Source organism: Macaca thibetana, chromosome 9 (genome assembly GCF_024542745.1).
Source record: "Macaca thibetana thibetana isolate TM-01 chromosome 9, ASM2454274v1, whole genome shotgun sequence".
In the NCBI taxonomy this organism is placed as follows: Eukaryota; Metazoa; Chordata; class Mammalia; order Primates; family Cercopithecidae; genus Macaca; species Macaca thibetana.
In genome coordinates, this window is record NC_065586.1 from 115,967,717 (window position 1) to 115,987,416 (window position 19,700).

A 19,700-nucleotide genomic window follows, 5' to 3' on the forward strand; every position below is an offset into this window, starting at 1 on the left:
CACTCCAGCCTAGATGACAAGAACGAAACTCCATCTCACACACACACACACACACACACACACACACCCACACCCACCCACCCACCCCTAGAATAGATAAGACACAGTGACCAAATTCAGATCCTGAAAGAGAGTGATTAGCTGGTTATCCAAAATAACTAGCATCACGTGCTAAAAAGTGGTGTACTCTGGATGAGCACTGTACATAGAACTTCCTGATGTTAGGAATTTCTAGATCTGTGCTAATACAATACTCCCTATCCACATGTAGCTAATGAGCACTTAAAATGAGGTAACACCCAGGAGCTGAATTTTTAATTTTGTGTAATTAATTAATTTACGTTTAAACAGCCACACATGGCTACTGCCCTGGACAGTACACTCTAGATTACTGTGACATCTAACTTAAAACATATGACAGGGTTAGTAAGTTTATACAACACTATATGGCAAGGACAATAAGAAAGGGAAAAACTCAGGCTGCCGGGCACAGCGGCTCACGCCTGTAACCCTAGCACTTTGAGAAGTGCAGGCGGATCACGAGGTCAAGAGATCGAGACCATCCTGGCCAACATTGTGAAACCCTGTCTCTACTAAAAATACAAAAATGAGCCGGGCGTGGTGGCGCGTGCCTGTAGTCCCAGCTACTCGGGAGGCTGAGGCAGGAGAAACGCTTGAACCCGGGAGGTGGAGGGTGCAGTGAGCCGAGATCATGCTACTGCACTCCAGCCTGGGAAACAGTGCGAGACTGTCTCAAAAAAAAAGAAAAAAAAAAAAAAGAAAAAGAAATGCATATTTCAAAATAAAACACACAACCAAACTTAACTTTTCAGTTTAAAAAAACTGTCTAAATATATGCAGAGAATATAAACTACACAACCACGAACCAGTGGTTATCTTGAAGATGAAGGATCTTTAAAGATCTTTCCTTTTCTGCTATATGTTACTGAACTGTTTTTTTTCTTTTTGTACAATACATATGCATTACCTATTTGGGTGGAAAACAATTTCCTATCAAACCAAAAAGTGCCTGTACATTATCACACAAACATACTTGTAATGCTGTTATGGTAAAGATATGCAATATAATCACAGTGATAGCTTCTACAAACACATGATTTTTCTGTAAGACACAACATACATGGGAACAAGACATTCTGGGGAGAAGCATATCAACAAACTTCAAGTTCCCACAACAATCCATAGAATTTATAAAATACTCTAAAGCTATTATTTTATATCTAAGTTATATCCTTCCTGTACTATGATGAGATGTGTCCCTTAGGATCATACACTTAGGAGACAAAACTTGACACAAATACATTCAAATCTCTATCAAATATGAAATCATCTCATTTATCCAGCAAAATCAGAGTATAGGGTATTTCTCATAAACAAACTTTCTAATATTAGTAACTGAAATTTAACCCTTTAAGCACCGAACCTTTTTACTTCGGAAGGATTTTTCCTAAAAAGTATCTATGCATCTGCACCCTCTTAAACCAATGCTACAATTGAATCTTCACTTGACATCTTGGGGCCATTATGTTGAGCATCGATTATCAGTTCCAGGATTATTATGAAGATAAATTACTAGGATTTAGTGGAGAAATACATGCCCCTTCCTCAAAGCACCCTTGACTGCTATATAGTGAATTCGCCTTTTTTTGTTTGTTTTTTGAAGTATGAAGGTAGTTTTAAATTTCTTCATCAGGCTGTCAGTGTTCACTGGCTAAGTCCGGACGTCTATCCAGGCTTTCTTCTAACGTAATGCCTTTAGTTTCAGCCTAGGAAGCCAGATAACTAAACTAATTAAAATTACAGGTAAATTAATAAGGACTTCCTGAGCACAAGAGGCCCTCCTATAAGAAATACCATACAGGCCGGGCGCGGTGGCTCAAGCCTGTAATCCCAGCACTTTGGGAGGCCGAGACGGGCGGATCACGAGGTCAGGAGATCGAGACCATCCTGGCTGACACGGTGAAACCCCGTCTCTACTAAAAAATACAAAAAAAACTTAGCCGGGCGCGGTGGCGGGCGCCTGTAGTCCCAGCTACTCGGGAGGCTGAGGCAGGAGAATGGCGGGAACCCGGGAGGCGGAGCTTGCAGTGAACTGAGATCCGGCCACTGCACTCCAGCCTGGGCGACATAGTGAGACTCCGTCTCAAAAAAAAAAAAAAAAAAAAAAAAAAAAAAAAAAGAAATACCATACATTGTTTGCCGTCGGTTTTGGCTGCTGAGGATGATTTAGCTTCCTATTGCCTTTTCTCCCTAGTACCCCAAGATGTTTTTTCAATAAGCTAAGGCCGCTCTACAACTCTAAGTTAACTCCAGACAAGTCAGGTGTTGCCATCTACAGTGATTTCTAGTTGGGTCTGACTCCACCACTCATTACGTGCAAAAAGACACTGGGGAATGGAACGGTTGTCAAAATGCCCAGTTACCGATAACAAATATAAATTTTTCTTTGTATACTCTTCGCAGTAAAGTAGCAACAGCAATCGCAACCAAAATTTATTAAGCTCGCCTGCAGCGTTCTCAGCCCCACGTACAAACTCAAGTAGCTCAGTATTTCTTGCTGGCTCTGGCACAGGAGCAGATCCAGACTAGATGGATTCTAAAGTCATCCCAACAGGAAAATTAAGCTATGAACATTAAATCTTATCTCTGAGAGAGAATGAGGGTAACATAGGAGTTAGAACCAACTTCTGTGCAAGTGAGCACTCCCCGACGCACCGGAAGTTTTGAAATATCCTGCGGGCTTCCCACAGGCAAAGTGGTTTCCCTCCCCGCGGCTCTGCGGGCCCTCCCCAGGGTTCGAGGACCTCCCCGAGTTTGTTGCGCCCGGGGCCCTGACCCTGCCACAGGCTGGGAGCGAGACCGTCAATCACAGCCCGCGCCCCACGACTTCACCTTGGCGGCTCGCGAGCTGCGACTCGGGCAGGTGGGAGGTACCTGCGGCCCGACTCCTACCCCTACCTGCTGCGACCGGGGAAGAGGCTGTCCCAGCTGAGGCCGGTGCAGGCCCCAGGGCGCCGTCTCGGGCCGCGCGAACCCTCGAGGTGGTACCGCGTGGGGGCCGCGCGGCGGGGCCCGGCCCCGGGTCTCGGCAAACTCGGCTGCCCGCCCGGCCCGCCCCCCAGCGCCGCCACTCACCAAAGAAGCCCTGCACGATTCCCAGCGGGTGGCTGAGCCAATCCTCCCCACACGGCATCTCGCCAGGGGCCGGGGCCGGGGCCGGGGCCGGCGTGGACCGGGCGGAGGCGATCCGCGGGCAGAGCGCGGCCGGGCGGCCGGCGCCCAGCTCCTCTTCGGCGGCTCGGCCGCTCCTCGCTCGCGCCCTCCCACGCACAGCGAGCGGCGGGGCGCGGGCCTCCCGCGCCTCAGGGAGCGGTGGCTGCGGTGGGGCCGCCGAGGAGCTGCTGGCGACGGGCAGGCGGGCGCGTACGGGCCCCTAGCCTTCACTTCGCACAATGGCGGGAAACAGCCGCCGCCGACCGCGCTGCCTGCGACCTGGGTGGAGCTCGCGCGGGGAGGGGCGGCGGGAGCGCGCGGCGCGGCGCGGCTCTGCGGGGCGAGGAGGAGGGGCGGGCCGGGGCGGCGGCGGCGGCGCCGCCATCTTGGAGACGGGCAAAAGGAAGGGCACGCAGCGCCGCTGGAGGCTGCGCAGCGCGGGCCCGGCGTTGTGTTCCAAGGGCGGCGCGTTGTCGTTTGTCCCCATGTGCCGGCGTGTAGCGGGAGCTCCCATAGTGGGCTTGTAAGAGCGCAAAGCGAGTCTTTGCACAACCGCTGAAAAGCATAAGCTCAGAGACCTCAGAGTCATCTCTGGGCAAAATTAGTGGGCGAAATCGCCTTGGAAATCCGCCCGCCTACTCTTTGTGCTTTTTTCTTTTTTTGCTGATGGCAGCTCTTTTATCTGGGCCCCCCGCCCGAAACCCTGAGTGGTGACTTTCCCTCAGCTGCACAAGGTCTCCCTGAGGAAGGTGCACATTTAGAGAAGGGGAACCTCAGGGGACCCCGCGCTCCCTCTGCAGTCGCCTCAGACCCTGTGGCTCAGGGACGGTTCCTTACCGAGGGGCGGGGGCTCTAAACGCGCCGGGCCCGGCCTGCGCCTTGGCTGCGAGCACCGGGTCGGCCTCTGTCTGGAAGCTGGCAGCCGCCGTCAGGGAGCGTGGCGAGGCGCCTGCACCGCGCGCCGCCGGGATACCCTGGAGAAGGAAGCTACGAAGACCGACTATAGCAGCTTTTTGGGAAAATACCCAAGTTCAAGAGTGAAACTGTGGGAGTCGCTCTGAACCTCTTCTAGTTCAGGAGGCTGTCCGATTAAAAAAAAGAAACTGTGTTTCCCCTGGACCTGGAATGTACCTGAGAAAACCCCAGGCCCATCAGATATATCTACTCAATGAAAAAAGAGCATGGTAACGGGAGGGGAATGACCTGAATGCAATCTACAATTGAGGAGCTGAAGGAAAGGAACGGAACCCGCGTCTCAAGTCCTCCTTGAGAAATCCTTCTACCTTTCTAGGTTCTCCGCTGGAGCCCTTATCACAAAGCACGGATTGGCAAGAGAAAAATTTAGTAACATGTACATCTTATATGGGCAAAACTCAAGGAAGAGTAACTGGAAGAGGTGGCTTAGAATGGGGGATTACGTAGCATTTACAATGAAGAACAACAACTTTGTGGAGAAATGACGAAAGCAGTTTGAGGTGTCCAAAAGCAGCAGAGTGGGAAGGTAGAAATATGAGAAACTAATGATAGTTACAGGTAGTGAGTGAAGTGTGTTACATAGGTTCTTCTAGTGCCATCTCTGGCTGATAAGGGTCTAAAGTTGTCTCTGGTGATTAACTTTTGTCCCTGGTAGAGAGAGATGAGGTGGGACACTTTTGAAAATGTCCTGCTTTTAGGCACTAGTGGAAGGGTAGGGAGCTTGTTTTGTACAGATGCTCCTCTACTTATTCTCCTTATGATGGAGTTACATCCCAATAAACCCATTGTAAATTGAAAATGTCATTAGTTGAGGCCCAGCGCGGTGGCTCACGCCTGTAATCCCAACAGTTTGGGAGGCCAAGGCGGGCAGATCACGAGGCCAAGAAATGGAGACCATCCTGGCCAACATGGTGAAACCCCATCCCTACTAAAAATACAAAAATTAGCTGAGTGTGGTGGCACGCGCCTGTGGTCCCAGCCACTCTGGAGGCTGAGGCAGGAGAACCACTTCAACCCAGGAGGCGGAGGTTGCAGTGAGCCGAGATCACGCCACTACACTCCTGCCTGGCGACAGAGCGAGAATGCGTCTCAAAAGAAAAAAAAAAAGAAAAAAAGAAAAAAGAAAATATTATTAGTTGAAAATGTGTTTAATACACGGAACCTATCAAACATCAGTAGGCTACTGCAAACATGCTCAGAATATTTACATTAGCCTACAGTTGGGCAAAAGCATCTAACACGAAGCCCGTTTTATAATAAAATGTTGTATATCTCATGCAATTTATTGAATACTGTACTGAAAGTTAAAAACAGAATGGCTGTATGGGTAATTGAAGTATGGTTTCTACTGAATGCATGTTGTTTTCACACCATCATAAAGTCAAAAAATCTTGTCAAACCATCGTTGGGGACTGTCTGGATCTGCTTTTCAATTACCAAGATAATACTACTATAATTAAATTAATAATATTAAAATAATCCTTATGCCAAAGTGGCACATTTTGGAGTGACATTCTGGTTGACTTCAGGGCAAAAAACGAGTAGTTTGTATTTCTTAGTGTAAGGTAATTAATTGACACACTAAATTGTACATCTGGTTCTTGTGAGTTTGGGTAAGTCGAGAAAACTTGAGTTTCAAATCCAGGACATTACCACCATTCCATTCATTCATTTAGGGGACAGGGTTGCCAAGACCCTGGCATCAAATGGGGAAATCCCATATTTTTGCTTCATGGCCAGTAACAGGCAAATTAAATATATGCTATGGAAATGTCTGCTCTTAAATCATTGTAAATTCAAATTTACTTTATCGATAAATTGCAGTTTGATACCAACTCAGCAGTGGCTAGTATAAGGGAGGAAAAATATCTTTTCCATCTGCTCGTCTAGATTCTATGGTGGACCCCTGTAAAAAAAAAGATAGATTAGCAAGAGAAAAATACGCACTTTATTTCATGTACGTTTTACAAGAAATGGGAGCCTTCATAAGGAAATTAAGATCCAAAGAAGCAGTTAAAACCAAGTGTTTTTATGCTAGGTTTGATGAAGAGAGTCATGGAAGAATGTGAGCGAAGTCCAGCAAACTAGGGGAAATTTAGCAAGGCCTGTGTGTTAAATTCCTTTCTGTGTCCCTTCATCTTTAAGATAGGATGCTCCTGTCCTCCAGGAGGAGGGAGGGCAGCTCTCATGTCAGAGTCTTATAATCTGCTTCAGGGGAAGGCCAGGGAGCCTTTCCCACACGTGCTGTTTCTCAAATTCCTTCAGCTTAAAATATTTAATATGCCAAGGTGCCATATTTTGGAGTAGCAAGTCATGAATCCCATCTCTGTGAATACTTCAACTTTTGGTTTCTTCTTTGGCAGCGTATTTAGTGATTTATTTTTTTAAATTGCTCGTATTTTACTTAAGGAGACACTGTGATCCTTCTGAAATGTAATTATTTTATAATGCGAATAACCCTCCAATTTTTCTGTGGCAAGATGTTTTGCTACTAAGTAGTTATGGAGCTGGGGGAGGTGGTGTGCACTTGTAGTCTCAGATACTTGGGAGACTGAGGTGGGAGGATCACTTGAGCCCAGGAGTTCGAGGTTACAGTGAACTATGATCGCGCTACTGCACTCTCGCCTGGGAGACAGAGGAACACCCCATTTCTAAAAATAATAACAATGACAATAATAATGATAAGTAGTTATGAAAATGTAAAAGGCCAGGGGAGGGTTCACGAAGATCTGTCTCTATGGCAAGATTTCTTTTTTCCCACTATCAGTAACCACACTTCTGCCCCGACTCAAGCCTGTTTTTTTTTGTTTGTTTTTTTTTTTTTTGAGACGAAGTCTCGCTCTGTCGCCCAGACTGGAGTGCAGTGGCGCGATCTCGGCTCACTGCAAGCTCCACCTCCCGGGTTCACGCCATTCTCCTGCCTCAGCCTCCCCTGTAGCTGGGACCACAGGTGCCCGCCACCACGCCCGGCTAATTTTTTTTTGTATTTTTAGTAGAGACGGGGTTTCACCGTGTTAGCCAGGATGGTCTCGATCTCCTGACCTCGTGATCCGCCCGTCTCGGCCTCCCAAAGTGCTGGGATTACAGGCGTGAGCCACTGCGCCCGGCCCCGAGCCTGTATTTTTAAGGAGGGCATTAAGTAACTCTGTCTATAGAAAATTACTGAGAGAGTGGCTGGGCACGGTGGCTCACACCTGTAATCCCAGCACTTTAGGAGGTCGAGGCGGGTGGATCACGAGGTCAGGAGATAGAGACCATCCTGGCTAATACAGTGAAAACCCATCTCCACTAAAAAAAAGTACAAAAATTAGCCGAGCGTGGTGGCACGTGCTGGTAGTCCCAGCTACTTGGGAGGCTGAGGCGGGAGAATTGCTGGAACCCCAGGGGTGGAGGCTGCAGTGAGCCGAGATTGCCCCACTGCACTCCAGCCTGGGCAACAGAGCGAGACTGGGTCTCAAAAACAAAAACAAACAAAAAATTACTGAGAGAGCACTGGAAATACTGGGGTGAAAAAAGAGATTCCATCTCTGCCCTCATGGAACATACAGCCTAGTAGAAGACTTATAGTAATTACTCACAATAGGTGCTAGGCAAGAATAGGTGAAGATTTATAAGAGGAATAAACAGAGGTGTACCTGTTCTAGTGAGTGAATGCTAAGGGTTGAATGTGTGCCCCAGAGTTTGTGTGTTGGAAACTTAATCCCCAATGCAACAGTGTTGAGAGGTAGGACCTTTATGGGGCAGGGCCCTTATGAAGGGATTAATGTCACTATTGCAGGAGTGGGTTGGTTATAAAAGTGAGTTTGGCTCTTTCTTCCGATGTGCGTGCAGGCACGCACACGCGCACACATACACACACACACGCGCGCATGCTCTTGCTTATGCTCTCTTTCACCTTCTCTCACCCTCTTTCCCTTTGCCTTATGATGATGCAGCAAGAAAGCCCTTGTCAGATGCCAGCACCTTGATATTGAACTTGCCAGCCTCCAGAACTGTAAGAAATACATTTATTTATTTATTTATTTATTTATTTATTTATTTATTTATTTATTATATCCTTTTTTGAGAGGGAGTTTTGCTCTTGTTGCCCAGGCTGGAGTGCAATGGCGCGATCTCGGCTCACCGCAACCTCTGCCTCCCAGGTTCAAGCGATTCTCCTGCCTCAGCCTCCAGAGTAGCTGGGATTACAGGCATGTGCCACCACGGCTGGCTAATTTTGTGTTTTCAGTAGAGATGGGGTTTCTCCATGTTGGTCAGGCTGGTCTCAAACTCCTGACCCCAGGTGGTCCGCCTGCCTCAGCCTCCCAAAATGCTGGGATTGCAGGTGTGAGCCACCATGCCCAGCCAATCAATTTTCTTTATAAATTACCCAGTTTGTGGCAATGTTATGGCAGCACGAAATGTTCTAAAACAAGGGAATGGGGAAGAGTTGTGGGTAGGAGAAAAGGATGCTTCAGGGCTTCTCTGAAAATGTGACATTTACACTAGAATTTGAAAGATAAATAACAGTAAGGTGAAAATCGTCGGGGAAAGACTTTGTAAGCTTTAAGACTACAAAAACAAAAACCTGCACAGGAAAACCGAAATAGTTACAATTTAGTATATGACTTGCCATTAAAAGTGTTTACATAGTCACAATAAAGTTACAATTTAAACATTTATCTAACCAACTTTATAATTAACTATTTTGGGAGGCTGGGGGGAGGTGAAGGACTCACATATGTGATGATGACCAAGAAGATAAAAAAGAGCAAAATCCTAATCTTTCATTTGAAAACTCAACAGATAATGCAGTGGAGGAAAAAAGGAAAAATCACAAGTGGCAATGGAATCATGTTAATTTAGGAATACAGCAATACTGAAAGAACCAGCTGAAAGAGGTGAAAGTAGTTGCCTCCAGGTTGGGGTAAATGGGGTAAACATTTGCTAGTTTTCTGTGTACTTATCGAAAATGCAATACCAACTAGATTTCCACTAGGTTATAAGATCCCTGAAACAATGATTTTGGTATTTGTATGCTGTTTTGTTTCCCAGCACCTAGAATAGTGCCTCACGTATAATAGATGCTCAATAAATAGTTGCTGAATGAATAATGCCCACTTTCTATAAACTGCCTAAATATCATCTCTAGATATTTAGACACATCAGATATTTAGATACACTACTTCATTTTCTTGGACATCTTTTCCAGAGTCTTTTGACCTATTCCAGCCTGGACTTGCTGCCTTTTACTTCTGGTCCAAAATTGTCTTCCTAGGATCTTCTACCACCATTACCTTAAAGATTATCTTTTTTTCCTCTTTCTTCTTTTTATTGAGACCTCAAAAAAAAAAAAAAAAATCTGTTCTCCTCCTCTTCTATAGTTATAGATAGGTTGCCCAGTGAAGAAATGCATTTCTCAGCTATAGACATGTAGCTGAGGTTGGTTTCCCAGCAAGGGACCACATTTCCCAGACTTCTTTGCAGCCAGATAAGGCTGTGTGATTAAGTTCTTACCAATGAACTCATGAGTGAGTGAGATGTTTGGAACTTCCACTTCTATTTCTTTTTTTTATAGAGACAGTATCTTCTCATGTTGCCCAGACTAGTCTCGAACTCCTGGGCTCAAGCAATTCTCCTGCCATGGCCTCCCAAAGTGCTGGGATTACAGATATGAGCCACTGTGCCCAGCCGAACTTCCATTTTTTATGGAAAAAAAAAAAATTGGCCCTGCATGTTTTTTCGTCCTTCCTGATACATGGGAGGGTGATAACTATGCTTAAAGACGCCTTGGATTTTTATGTGAACATTGCAGTCTGAGGTCTCTTTATACAGCTGCCAGCATTTGCTCTGATTAGTTCAGAAATTCATATCAGAAGTGGGGTGCTATCGTAACAAATAGAAAATAATGTGGCTCTAATTTCGTGGTCAGATAGTGGGTGGTGATACATGAAAGCAGAATGCTCCAGAAAAATAAGGGGATGATTTGATTCAGACTGTTGCAAGCGGGAGAGCATCCATTCATGAACATCGCTAACAGGAGGGTTAATATTTGGGGCTTTATAAAAACAAAGGAATCATTGAGGAAGGGTGGAGGCAGGTCTTCTGTTGGAATATGCAAGAGCAAAGTGGTCCTTTGCAATTAACCCTTTCTCAGAACACAAAAAGGTAGGGGGGATTCCTGAACTGTTTCTGTTTTTTGGGGGTAGGAAAAATTGGGAAGATGGCATTGACCAAGTTACAACGTTTCTGGTCTAATTGCTGCAGAGGTTGTGGGTCAGAGTTTTATTGTTAACTATAGTCTGACTGCTGGGCACAGTGGCTCATGCCTGTAATCCCAGCACTTTGGGAGTCCAAGGTGGGTGAATTGCTTGAGCCTAGGAGTTCGAGACCAGCTTGGGCAAAGTGGTGAAACTCCGTCGTCTGTAACAATAATACAATAATTAGTTGGTGTGTGCCTGTAGTTACAGCTACTTGGGGGTGAGGTGGAAGGATCACTTGAGCCCAGGAGGTTGAGGCTGCAGTGAGCCGTAATTGTGCCACTGCACTTCAGCTTGGGTGACAGAATGAGACTCTGTCTAAAAAAATAAAAATTAAATATAATCTGACCATTGTCTGTTTGTATATGAACTTCTCTTAGAAATATTGTGTGAGCCATGTATGTAATTTAAAAGTTGTCAGCAGTCATACTTTAAAAAGTAAAAATAAATAGGTAAATTAATGTTTTTTTAATTTTTTGAGACGGAGTCTTGCTCTGTCACCCAGGCTGGAGTGCAGTGGTGTGATCTCAGCTCATTGCAACCTCTGCCTCCTGGGTTTAAGTGATTCTCCTGCCTCAGCCTCCTGAGTAGCTGGGATTATAGGCACGTGCTACCACACCTGGCTAATTTTTGTATTTTTAGAAGAGTCGGGGTGATCCACCCATCTTGACCTCCCAAAGTGTTTGGATTACAGGCCCAGCCATAAATTAATTTTAGTAGTATATTTAACCCAGCATGTCAAAAATAATACAATTTGAAAAAAGAATCAATACAAATATTATTAATAAGATATTTTACTTTGTTTCCTGTAGTCTTTGAAATTCTGTACGTATTTTATACTTATAGCACTTCTCAGTTCAGATAGTCATATGTCTAGTGCTCACCAGACACGGGTGGCTAGAGGCCACCACATCGGACAGCACAAGAGATATTGGGACTTTACAGGGCTGGAAATGGCAACCAATTCAATATTCAAATCATAGGAGGTAAAATTTTTTGCTGAAAACTGTTCTCAAGGGTCCTTTGAGACTTCTTGGGTAATCAGAAGAATCCAGCCTTACGGCAAAGTTCAAATCAAGGATGGTCCTCTCCTACGGGAGCCTATTTCAAATCACTTCAAGGTAACCCCCAATTAGGCTGAAAAATAAGCTTGAATCAGACAAGGAAGTAAAGAATTTGGAACTGACTGGAAATAAAATACCAGGAGCAGGGCCTGAAAATGCCAGCAACTGTCCAGCCTAGGCAACATAGGGAGATCCCATCTCTACAAAAATTAAAATGAAATAAACGAGCCAGGTATGGTGGCACAGGCCTGTGGTCCAGCTACTCAGGGGGCTGAGGTGAAAGGATCGCTTGGGTCTGGGAGGTTGAGGCTGCAGTGAGCCGTGATCATGCCACTGTACTGCAGCCTGGGTGACAGAGCAAGATCCTGTCTCAGAAAACAAACAACAACAACAACAACAACAAAACAACCTAGGAACTTGTACAGGCCTCAAAAGCAAGTCTTAGGCCTCAAACTTTTACCAGCAAGAAATGGGCTGCCAAAGCTGTACAGCCCACCAAAGAGGGACAGACATGCTTCCCGATGTGCCCCCCCCTTTTTTTTTGAGATGGAGTCTTGCTCTGTTGCCCAGGCTGGAGTGCAGTGGTGTGATCTCAGCTCACTGCAACTTCCACCTCCCAGGTTCAAGTGATTCTCCTGCCTCAGCCACGCGTAGCTGGGACTACAGGCATGTGCCACCACACCTGGCTAATTTTTGTATTTTTAGTAAAGATGGGGTTTCACCATGTTGACCAGGCTTGTCTTGAACTCCTGACCTCAAATGATCTGCTCACCTTGGCTTCCCAAAGTGTTGGATTATAGGTGTTAGCCACCATGCCTGGCCCTGATGCCACTTAAAAAAATTTTTTTTGAGATAGGGTCTCACTCTGTCATCCATGCTGGAGTGCAGTGGTGCAATCACAGCTCACAGCAGCTTCAACCTCCCAGGCCCAACTGATTATCCTGCTTCAGTCTCCAAAGTAGCTGGGACCACAGGCATGTACCTCCATTCCATCCCATCCCATCCCATCCCGTCCCGTCCCGTCCCGTCCCGTCCCGTCCCGTCCCATCCCATCCCATCCCATCCCATCCCAGAGACGGGGTCTTGCCATGTTGCCCAGGCTGGTCGTGAACTCCTGGGCTCAAGTGATCCTCCTGCCTCAACCTCCCAAAGTATTGGGATTACAGGCATGAACCACTGCATCTGACGCCCTAATGTCACATTAGATATGGCCAAGGAAGATCATGGATCAGGAGATATCTCCCTGTGTTAGTTCGCTTTTTGTGTCGCTATAAATACATGAGGTTGGGTCATTTATGAAGAAAAGAGGTTTAATTGTCTCACAGTTCTGCAGGCTGTACAGGAAACATGGTGCTGGCATCTGCTTCTGTTGAGGGCCTCAGGAAGCTCACAATCATGGAAGAAGGCGAAGGGGGGCAGGTGCATCACATGGCAAAAGTGAGAGCAAGAGAGAGAGGGGGGCAGGTACCATAATCTTTTAAATGACCGGATCTTGCCTGAACTTAGAATGAAAACTCATTATTGTTGTGAGGACGGCACCAAGACATCCATGAGGGATCTGCCCCCATGACCCAAATACCTCCCACCAGGCCCCACCTCCAACATTGGGAATCATATTTCAACATGAGATTTGGAGGGGACAAACATCTAAACCATAGTACTTCCTGAGGGCAAAGCTAGTGCCTCAGACGACTGTAGACTGAGGAGTTATTTCCAGCGGGCCAGGGAGTTATTAACATACCGGAGGCAGCCGGACTAACCATGAAAATTTTCCACTCTGAGAGCAGGGCGCATTTCCAATTCATGCCTATCAGGATTCAATCATTTCTGTGAAAGTGACTGCTGTGTTTTCCATTCCTCCTTTTTTCCAGTGGGGGCTTGATGGAAGTTACGTTGTTCTTGCTCCACTATTGGCTATTGGGCATCTTACCGTCATGGTTCACTAGACTATAAAGAGCCACATTTGGACGCAATCAAAAGGGTTGAGCTATGCTTAAAGATCCTGGAATTTTAAGTTGGATGTAGGTGGTTGCCTCCCTTGGGAAAGGACATAGACATATGTTCTATGTCTGGGAAGGATGGGAATTTGCTAGCCAGAGGGGCAGACTGTGGTAGCAATTGTCATTTGCCCACCAAATCTTCTTCCTCCACAGTTATATGTAGTTAGAATGTAGTTTCCCAGGTGGGGACTGTATTCACCAGCTCTTCGTGCACCTATACATTCCTTTTTGTGGAAGTTCTCATCAATGGAATGTGAACAGAAGGGATGCAACTTCTGCCCCACTTGTTAAGATGAAATATTTGTCCCTCAACTGCTTTGACCTTTCCTGCTAACTTGGATGGCAACAACTAGAGCACCCTTGGCAGCCCTATGTTGAAGACAGAAAGCTGGGTACTAACATGTACTCTTATAAAAGTGAGGACTGAGCTTCTATCTTGTTTGAGCCATTGCATTTTTGGGTCCTTTTGTTAAAGTAGCTTACTGTCCCCTACTATACCTTAGAGCAGTTACTTTAGAAAGCTTGAAATTATAAACCCTTCCTCTGCTACTTGGACATGTAAATCTTTGACACAACAATCAGCACTCTGTAGAAACACACCAATCAGCACCCTGTGTCTAGCTAAAGGAATGTAAATGCACCAATTAGTACTCTGTGGCCAGCTAAAGGATTGTAAATGCACCAATCAGCACTCTGTAAAATGGACCAATCAACAGGACATGGGCGGGGACAAATAAGGGAATAAAAGCTGGCCACCCCCAGCCAGCAGCGGCAACCTGCTCAGGTCCCCTTCCACACTGTGGAAGCTTTGTTCTTTTGCTCTACAAAATAAATCTTGCTGCTACTCACTCTTTGGGTCCGTGCCACCTTTAAGAGCTGTAACACTTACCACAAAGGTCTGTGGCTTCATTCTTGAAGTCAGCGAGACCAAGAACCCACCGGAAGGAACCAACTCCGGACACATCTTGGCGACCACAAAGGGACTATCACCAAGCGGTGAGTACCATCGGACCCCTTTCGCTTGCTATACTGTCCTGTTTTTCCTTAGAATTCGGGGGCTAAATACTGGGCACCTGATGGCCAGTTAAAACCAACTAGCGTGGCTGCCGGACTAAAGACATAGGTGTCAGGCTTTCTGGGAAAGGGCTCTCTAACAACCCCCAACTCTTTGGAGTTGGGACCACTGGTTTGCCTGGAACCAGCTTCCACTTTTCCTGTACTTCTGGGCTGAGCTGAGGGTCAACAGAGAGGAAGGCCTTTCAGCTCTGGGGTCCTGACAAAAAGTTGGTTGACCCTGTAGCCATGAGCAGAACTCCCAAAGTCCCATCGCCCAAGCGAGACTCGCCCATCTATCCTATCTATCCTGATTCTTGCCTCCTGGGTCCTAACGCCTGTCAGACAAACTTCTTCTCACCTCTCTTATCTGAGGCTAGTCCTGCTTCTAAAAACCACTCCCTGTCTCTGGTGCTTTTCTAGTTTCTCCTGTAAGAATGATTTCTAGTATAAACTCCAGGACTCTGTTCCCTTCTTTAGGCACCCGGGCTCACCAATCAGAAAGACATAATTTTTGCCCAAAGTGCCGTTGAGTGGGGAGACCAACTATCCTTTTAGGATCCCTCCTCAGACAAGCAGGCCTAACAAAGCCTATTCCTGAAGCTAGGATATGGGGAGCCTCAGAAATGATATCCTTCCTATTCACATGATGATAAGTGAGGACAAAAGACACTCTTCCAACCCTGGGAAAATCCTTTCCCTCCCTCAGGGTATGGCCTTCCACTTCATTTTTGGGGTATAACATCTTTATAGGGCAGGGGTAAGGTCCCAATACTAACAAGAGAACACTTAGGAGTCTAACAGGTTTTCCAGAATGTGTCAGTAAGGGCCACTAAATCCGATCTTCCTTGGTCCTCTTTGTGGTCTAAGAGGAAAATTGGGGTTTCTGCTGCTGCGTCGGTGAGCACAACTATTCTGATCAGCAGGGTCCAGGGACTGTTGCGGGCTCTTGGGAAAGAGGTTTCTGCTGCTGCGTCGGTGAGCATGACTATTCTGATCAGCGGGATCCAGGGACCATTGCGGGTTCTTGGGAAAGAGGGGTTTCTGCTGCATCAGTGAGCACAACTATTTTGATCAGCAGGCTCCAGAGACCGTTGCAGGTTCTTGGGCAAGAGGGGTTTCTGCTGCTGCGTTGGTGAGCGCAACTATTCCGATCAGCAGGGTCCAGAGACCATTGCGGGTTCTTGGGCAAGGGGAGAAAACAAACAAACCAAAACTCTGGGCGTTTTTTTCTTTCAGATGGAAAACACTCAGGCATCAACAGGCTCATCCTTGAAATGCATCCTAAGCCATTGGGAGCAATTTGACCCGCAAACCCCGAAAAAGAAGTGGCTCATTTTTTTCCTGCACTATGGCCTGGCCCCAATATTCTCTCTCTGATGGGGAAAAATGGCCGCCTGAGGGAAGTATAAATTACAATACTATCCTGCAGGTTGATCTTTTCTTTAAGAGGCAAGGCAAATGGAGTGAAATACCTTATGTCTAAGCTTTCTTTTCATTGAAGGAGAATCCACAACTATGCAAAACTTGCAATTTACATGCTGCAAGAGGACCTCTCAGCTTACCCCTATATCCTAGCCTCCCTATAGCTCCCCTTCCTAGTAATGATAAGCCTCCTCTAATCTCCCCTGCCAGAAGGAAATAAGCAAAGAAATCTCTAAAGGACCACAAAACCCCCTGGGCTATCAGTTATGTCCTCTTCAAGCTGTTGGGGGAGGGAAGTTTGGCCCAACCAGGGTACATGTCCCTTTCTCCCTCTCTGATTTAAAGCAGATCAAGACAGACCTGGGAAACTTTTCAGATAATCCTGATAGGTATATAGATGTCCTACAGGGTCTAGGGCAAACCTTCAATCTCACTTGGAGAGATATCATGCTATTGTTAGATCAAACCCTGGCCTTTAATGAAAAGAATGCGGCTTTAGCTGCAGCCTGAGAGTCTGGAGATACCCGGAAAGGTACAAATTCCCTACCGTTCAGCAAGCCATCCCCAGTGTGGATCTCCACTGGGACCTCAACTCAGATCATGGGGACTGGAGTCGCAAACATCTGTTGACCTGTGTTCTGGAAGGATTAAGGAGAATTAGGAAAAAGCCCACGAATTATTCAATGATGTCCACCAAACTCAGGGAAAGGAAGAAAATTCTTCTGCCTTCCTCGAGCGGCTATGGGAGGCCTTAAGAAAATATACTCCCCTGTCACCCAACACACTCGAGGGTCAATTGATCCTAAAAAATAAATTTATTACCCAATCAGCTACAGATATCAGCAGAAAGCTCCAAAAGTGAGCCCTGTTCCCTCAACAAAATCTGGAGGCATTATTAAACTTGGCAACCTCAGTGTTCTATAATAGGGACCAAGAGGAACAGGCCAAAAAGGAAAAGCGATATCAGAGGAATACGCAGCCTTAGTCATGGCCCTCAGACAAACAAACCTTGGTGGTTCAGAAAGGACAGAAAATGGAGCAGACCAATCACCTCGTAGGGCTTGTTACCAGTGTGGTTTGCAAGGACACCTTAAAAAAGATTGTCCAACAAGAAACAAGCTGCCCCCTCACCCATGTCCACTATGTCGAGGCAATCACTGGAAGGTGACTGCCCCAGAAGACAAAGGTTCTCTGGGCCAGAAACCCCCAACCAGATGATCCAACAACAGGCCTGAGGGTACCCAGGGCAAGCGCCAGTTCATGTCATCACCCTCACTGAGCCCCGGGTATGTTTAACCATTGAGGGCCAGGAAATTGACTTCCTCCTGGACACTGGTGTGGCTTTCTCAGTGTTAATCTCCTGTCCTGGAAGGCTGTGCTCAAGGTCCATTACCATCCAAGGAATCCTGGGACAGCCTGTAACCAGGTATTTCTCCCACCTCCTCAGTTACAATTGGGAGACTTTGCTCTTTTCACATGCCTTTCTTGTTATACCTGAAATTCCCATACCCTTATTAGGGAGGGACATATCAGCCAAAGCTGGAGCTACTATCTACAGGAATATGGGGAACAAGTTACCCATTTGTTGTCCCCTGCTTGAGGAGGGAATCAACCCTGAAATCTGGGCATTGGAAGGACAATTTGGAAGGGCAAAAAATGCCTGCCCAGTCCCCAAATCAGGCTAAAAGACCTCACCACTTTTCCTTATCAAAGGCAATATCCCTTAAGGCCTGAAGCTCATAAAGGATTACAGGATATTGTTAGACATTTAACAGCTCAAGAATTAGCCATAAAATGCAACAGTCCCTGCAACACCCCAATTCTAGGAGTACAAAAACTGAATGGTCAGTGGAGACTAGTGCAAGATCTTAGACTCATCAATGAGGCAGTAATTCCTCTATATCCAGTTGTACCCAACCCCTATACCCTGCTCTCTCAAATACCACGGGAAGCAGAATGGTTCACTGTTCTGGACCTCAAGGATGCCTTCTTCTGTATTCCCCTGCACTCTGACTGCCAGTTTCTCTTTGCCTTTGAGGATCCTACAGACCACACGTCCCAATTTATGTGGACAGTCTTGTCCCAGGGGTTTAGGGATAGCCCTCATCTGTTTGGTCAGGAACTGGCCCAAGATCTAGGCCACTTCTCAAGTCCAGGCACTCTAGTCTTTCAGTATGTGGATGATTTACTTTTGGTTACCAGTTTGGAAGCCTCATACCAGCAGGCCACTCTAGATCTCTTGAACTTTCCAGCTAATCAAGGGTACAAGGCATCTAAATCGAAGGCCCAGCTCTGCCTATAACAAGTCAAGTATCTAGACCTAATTTTAGCCAGAGGAACCAGGGCCCTCAGCAAGGAACGAATACAGCCTATACTGGCTTATTCTTGCCCTAAGACATTAAAACAGTTACAGGGGTTCCTTGGAATCACCGGTTTTTGCCGACTATGGATCCCTGGATACAGCGAGATGACCAGACCCCTCTATACTCTATTCAAGGAGACCCAGCGGCAAATACTCATCTAGTAGAATGGGAACCAGAGGCAGAAACAACCTTCAAAACCTTAAAGCAGGCCCTAGTACAAGCTCTAGCCTTAAGCCTTCCCACAGGACAAAACTTCTCTTTATACATTACAGAGAAAGCAGGAATATCTCTTGGAGTCCTTACTCACACTAGTGGGACAACCCCACAACCAGTGGCATACCTAAGTAAGGAAACTGATACAGTTGCAAAAGCCTGGCCTAACTGTTTACAGGTAGTTGCAGTGGTGGCCATCTTACTGTCAGAGGCTATCAAAATAATACAAGAAAAGGATCTCACGGTCTGGACTACTCATGATGTAAATGGCATACTAGGTGCCAAAGGAAGTTTATGGCTATCTGACAACCACCTGCTCAGATACCAGGTGCTACTCCTTGAGGGACTGGTGCTTCAAATATGCACATGTGTGGCCCTCAATCCTGTCACTTTTCTCCCAGAGGATGGAGAACCAATCAAGCATGACTGCCAACAAATTATAGTCCAGACTTACGCCGCCCGAGAGGATCTCTTAGAAGTCCCCTTAGCTAATCCTGACCTTAACCTATACACTGATGGAAGTTCATCTGTGGAGAATGGGATATGAAAGGCAGGTTATGCCATAGTTAGTGATGTAACAGTACTTGAAAGTAAGCCTCTTCCCCCAGGGACTAGCACCCAGTTAGCAGAACTAGTGGCACTTACCTGAGCCTTAGAAAGGGAAAAAGAATTAAGTGTGTATACAGATAGCAAGTATGCTTACCTAATCCTACATGCCCATGCTGCAATATGGAAAGAAAGGGAGTTCCTAACCTCTGGAGGAACCCCCATTAAATACCACAAGGAAATCATGGAGTTGTTGCATGCAGTGCAAAAACCCAAGGAGGTGGCAGCCTTACACTGCCAAAGACATCAAAAAGGGGAAGGAGAAGGGAGAACAGCAGCATAAGCAGCTGGCAGAAGCAGGGAAAGACCAGCAGAGAGCAGGAAAGAAAGAGAGAGAGAGAGGGAGAGAGAGAGAGAGAGAAAATCAAGGAGAGAAGGAAAGATGGAGAAAGACAGAAAGTCAAAAAGATAGGAAGAGACAGAGACAAAGAAGGAGTCAAAGAGAGAAAGAGATAGAAAGTCAAAGAGAAAGAAAATAGTAAAGAAAAAACAGTGTACCCTATTCCTTTAAAAGTCAGAGGAAATTTA

The 19,700-nt window shown here is 46.2% G+C and overlaps 2 protein-coding genes across 4 annotated transcripts in view; both read right to left on the reverse strand.

The window, feature by feature from the left end:
* The window catches only part of MCMBP (minichromosome maintenance complex binding protein), a 44,157-nt gene extending 40,663 nt beyond the window's left edge, over positions 1–3,494 (reverse strand). For both annotated transcript variants that reach the window (XM_050803966.1, XM_050803965.1), the window contains exon 1: positions 3,157–3,494. In XM_050803966.1, coding sequence (XP_050659923.1) covers positions 3,157–3,214 — 58 coding nt within the window. In that variant the 5' untranslated portion in view covers positions 3,215–3,494. The remainder of the gene's footprint in view (positions 1–3,156) is intronic.
* The window catches only part of RGS10 (regulator of G protein signaling 10), a 738,227-nt gene that overhangs the window by 372,500 nt on the left and 346,027 nt on the right, over positions 1–19,700 (reverse strand). The window lies entirely within an intron of this gene.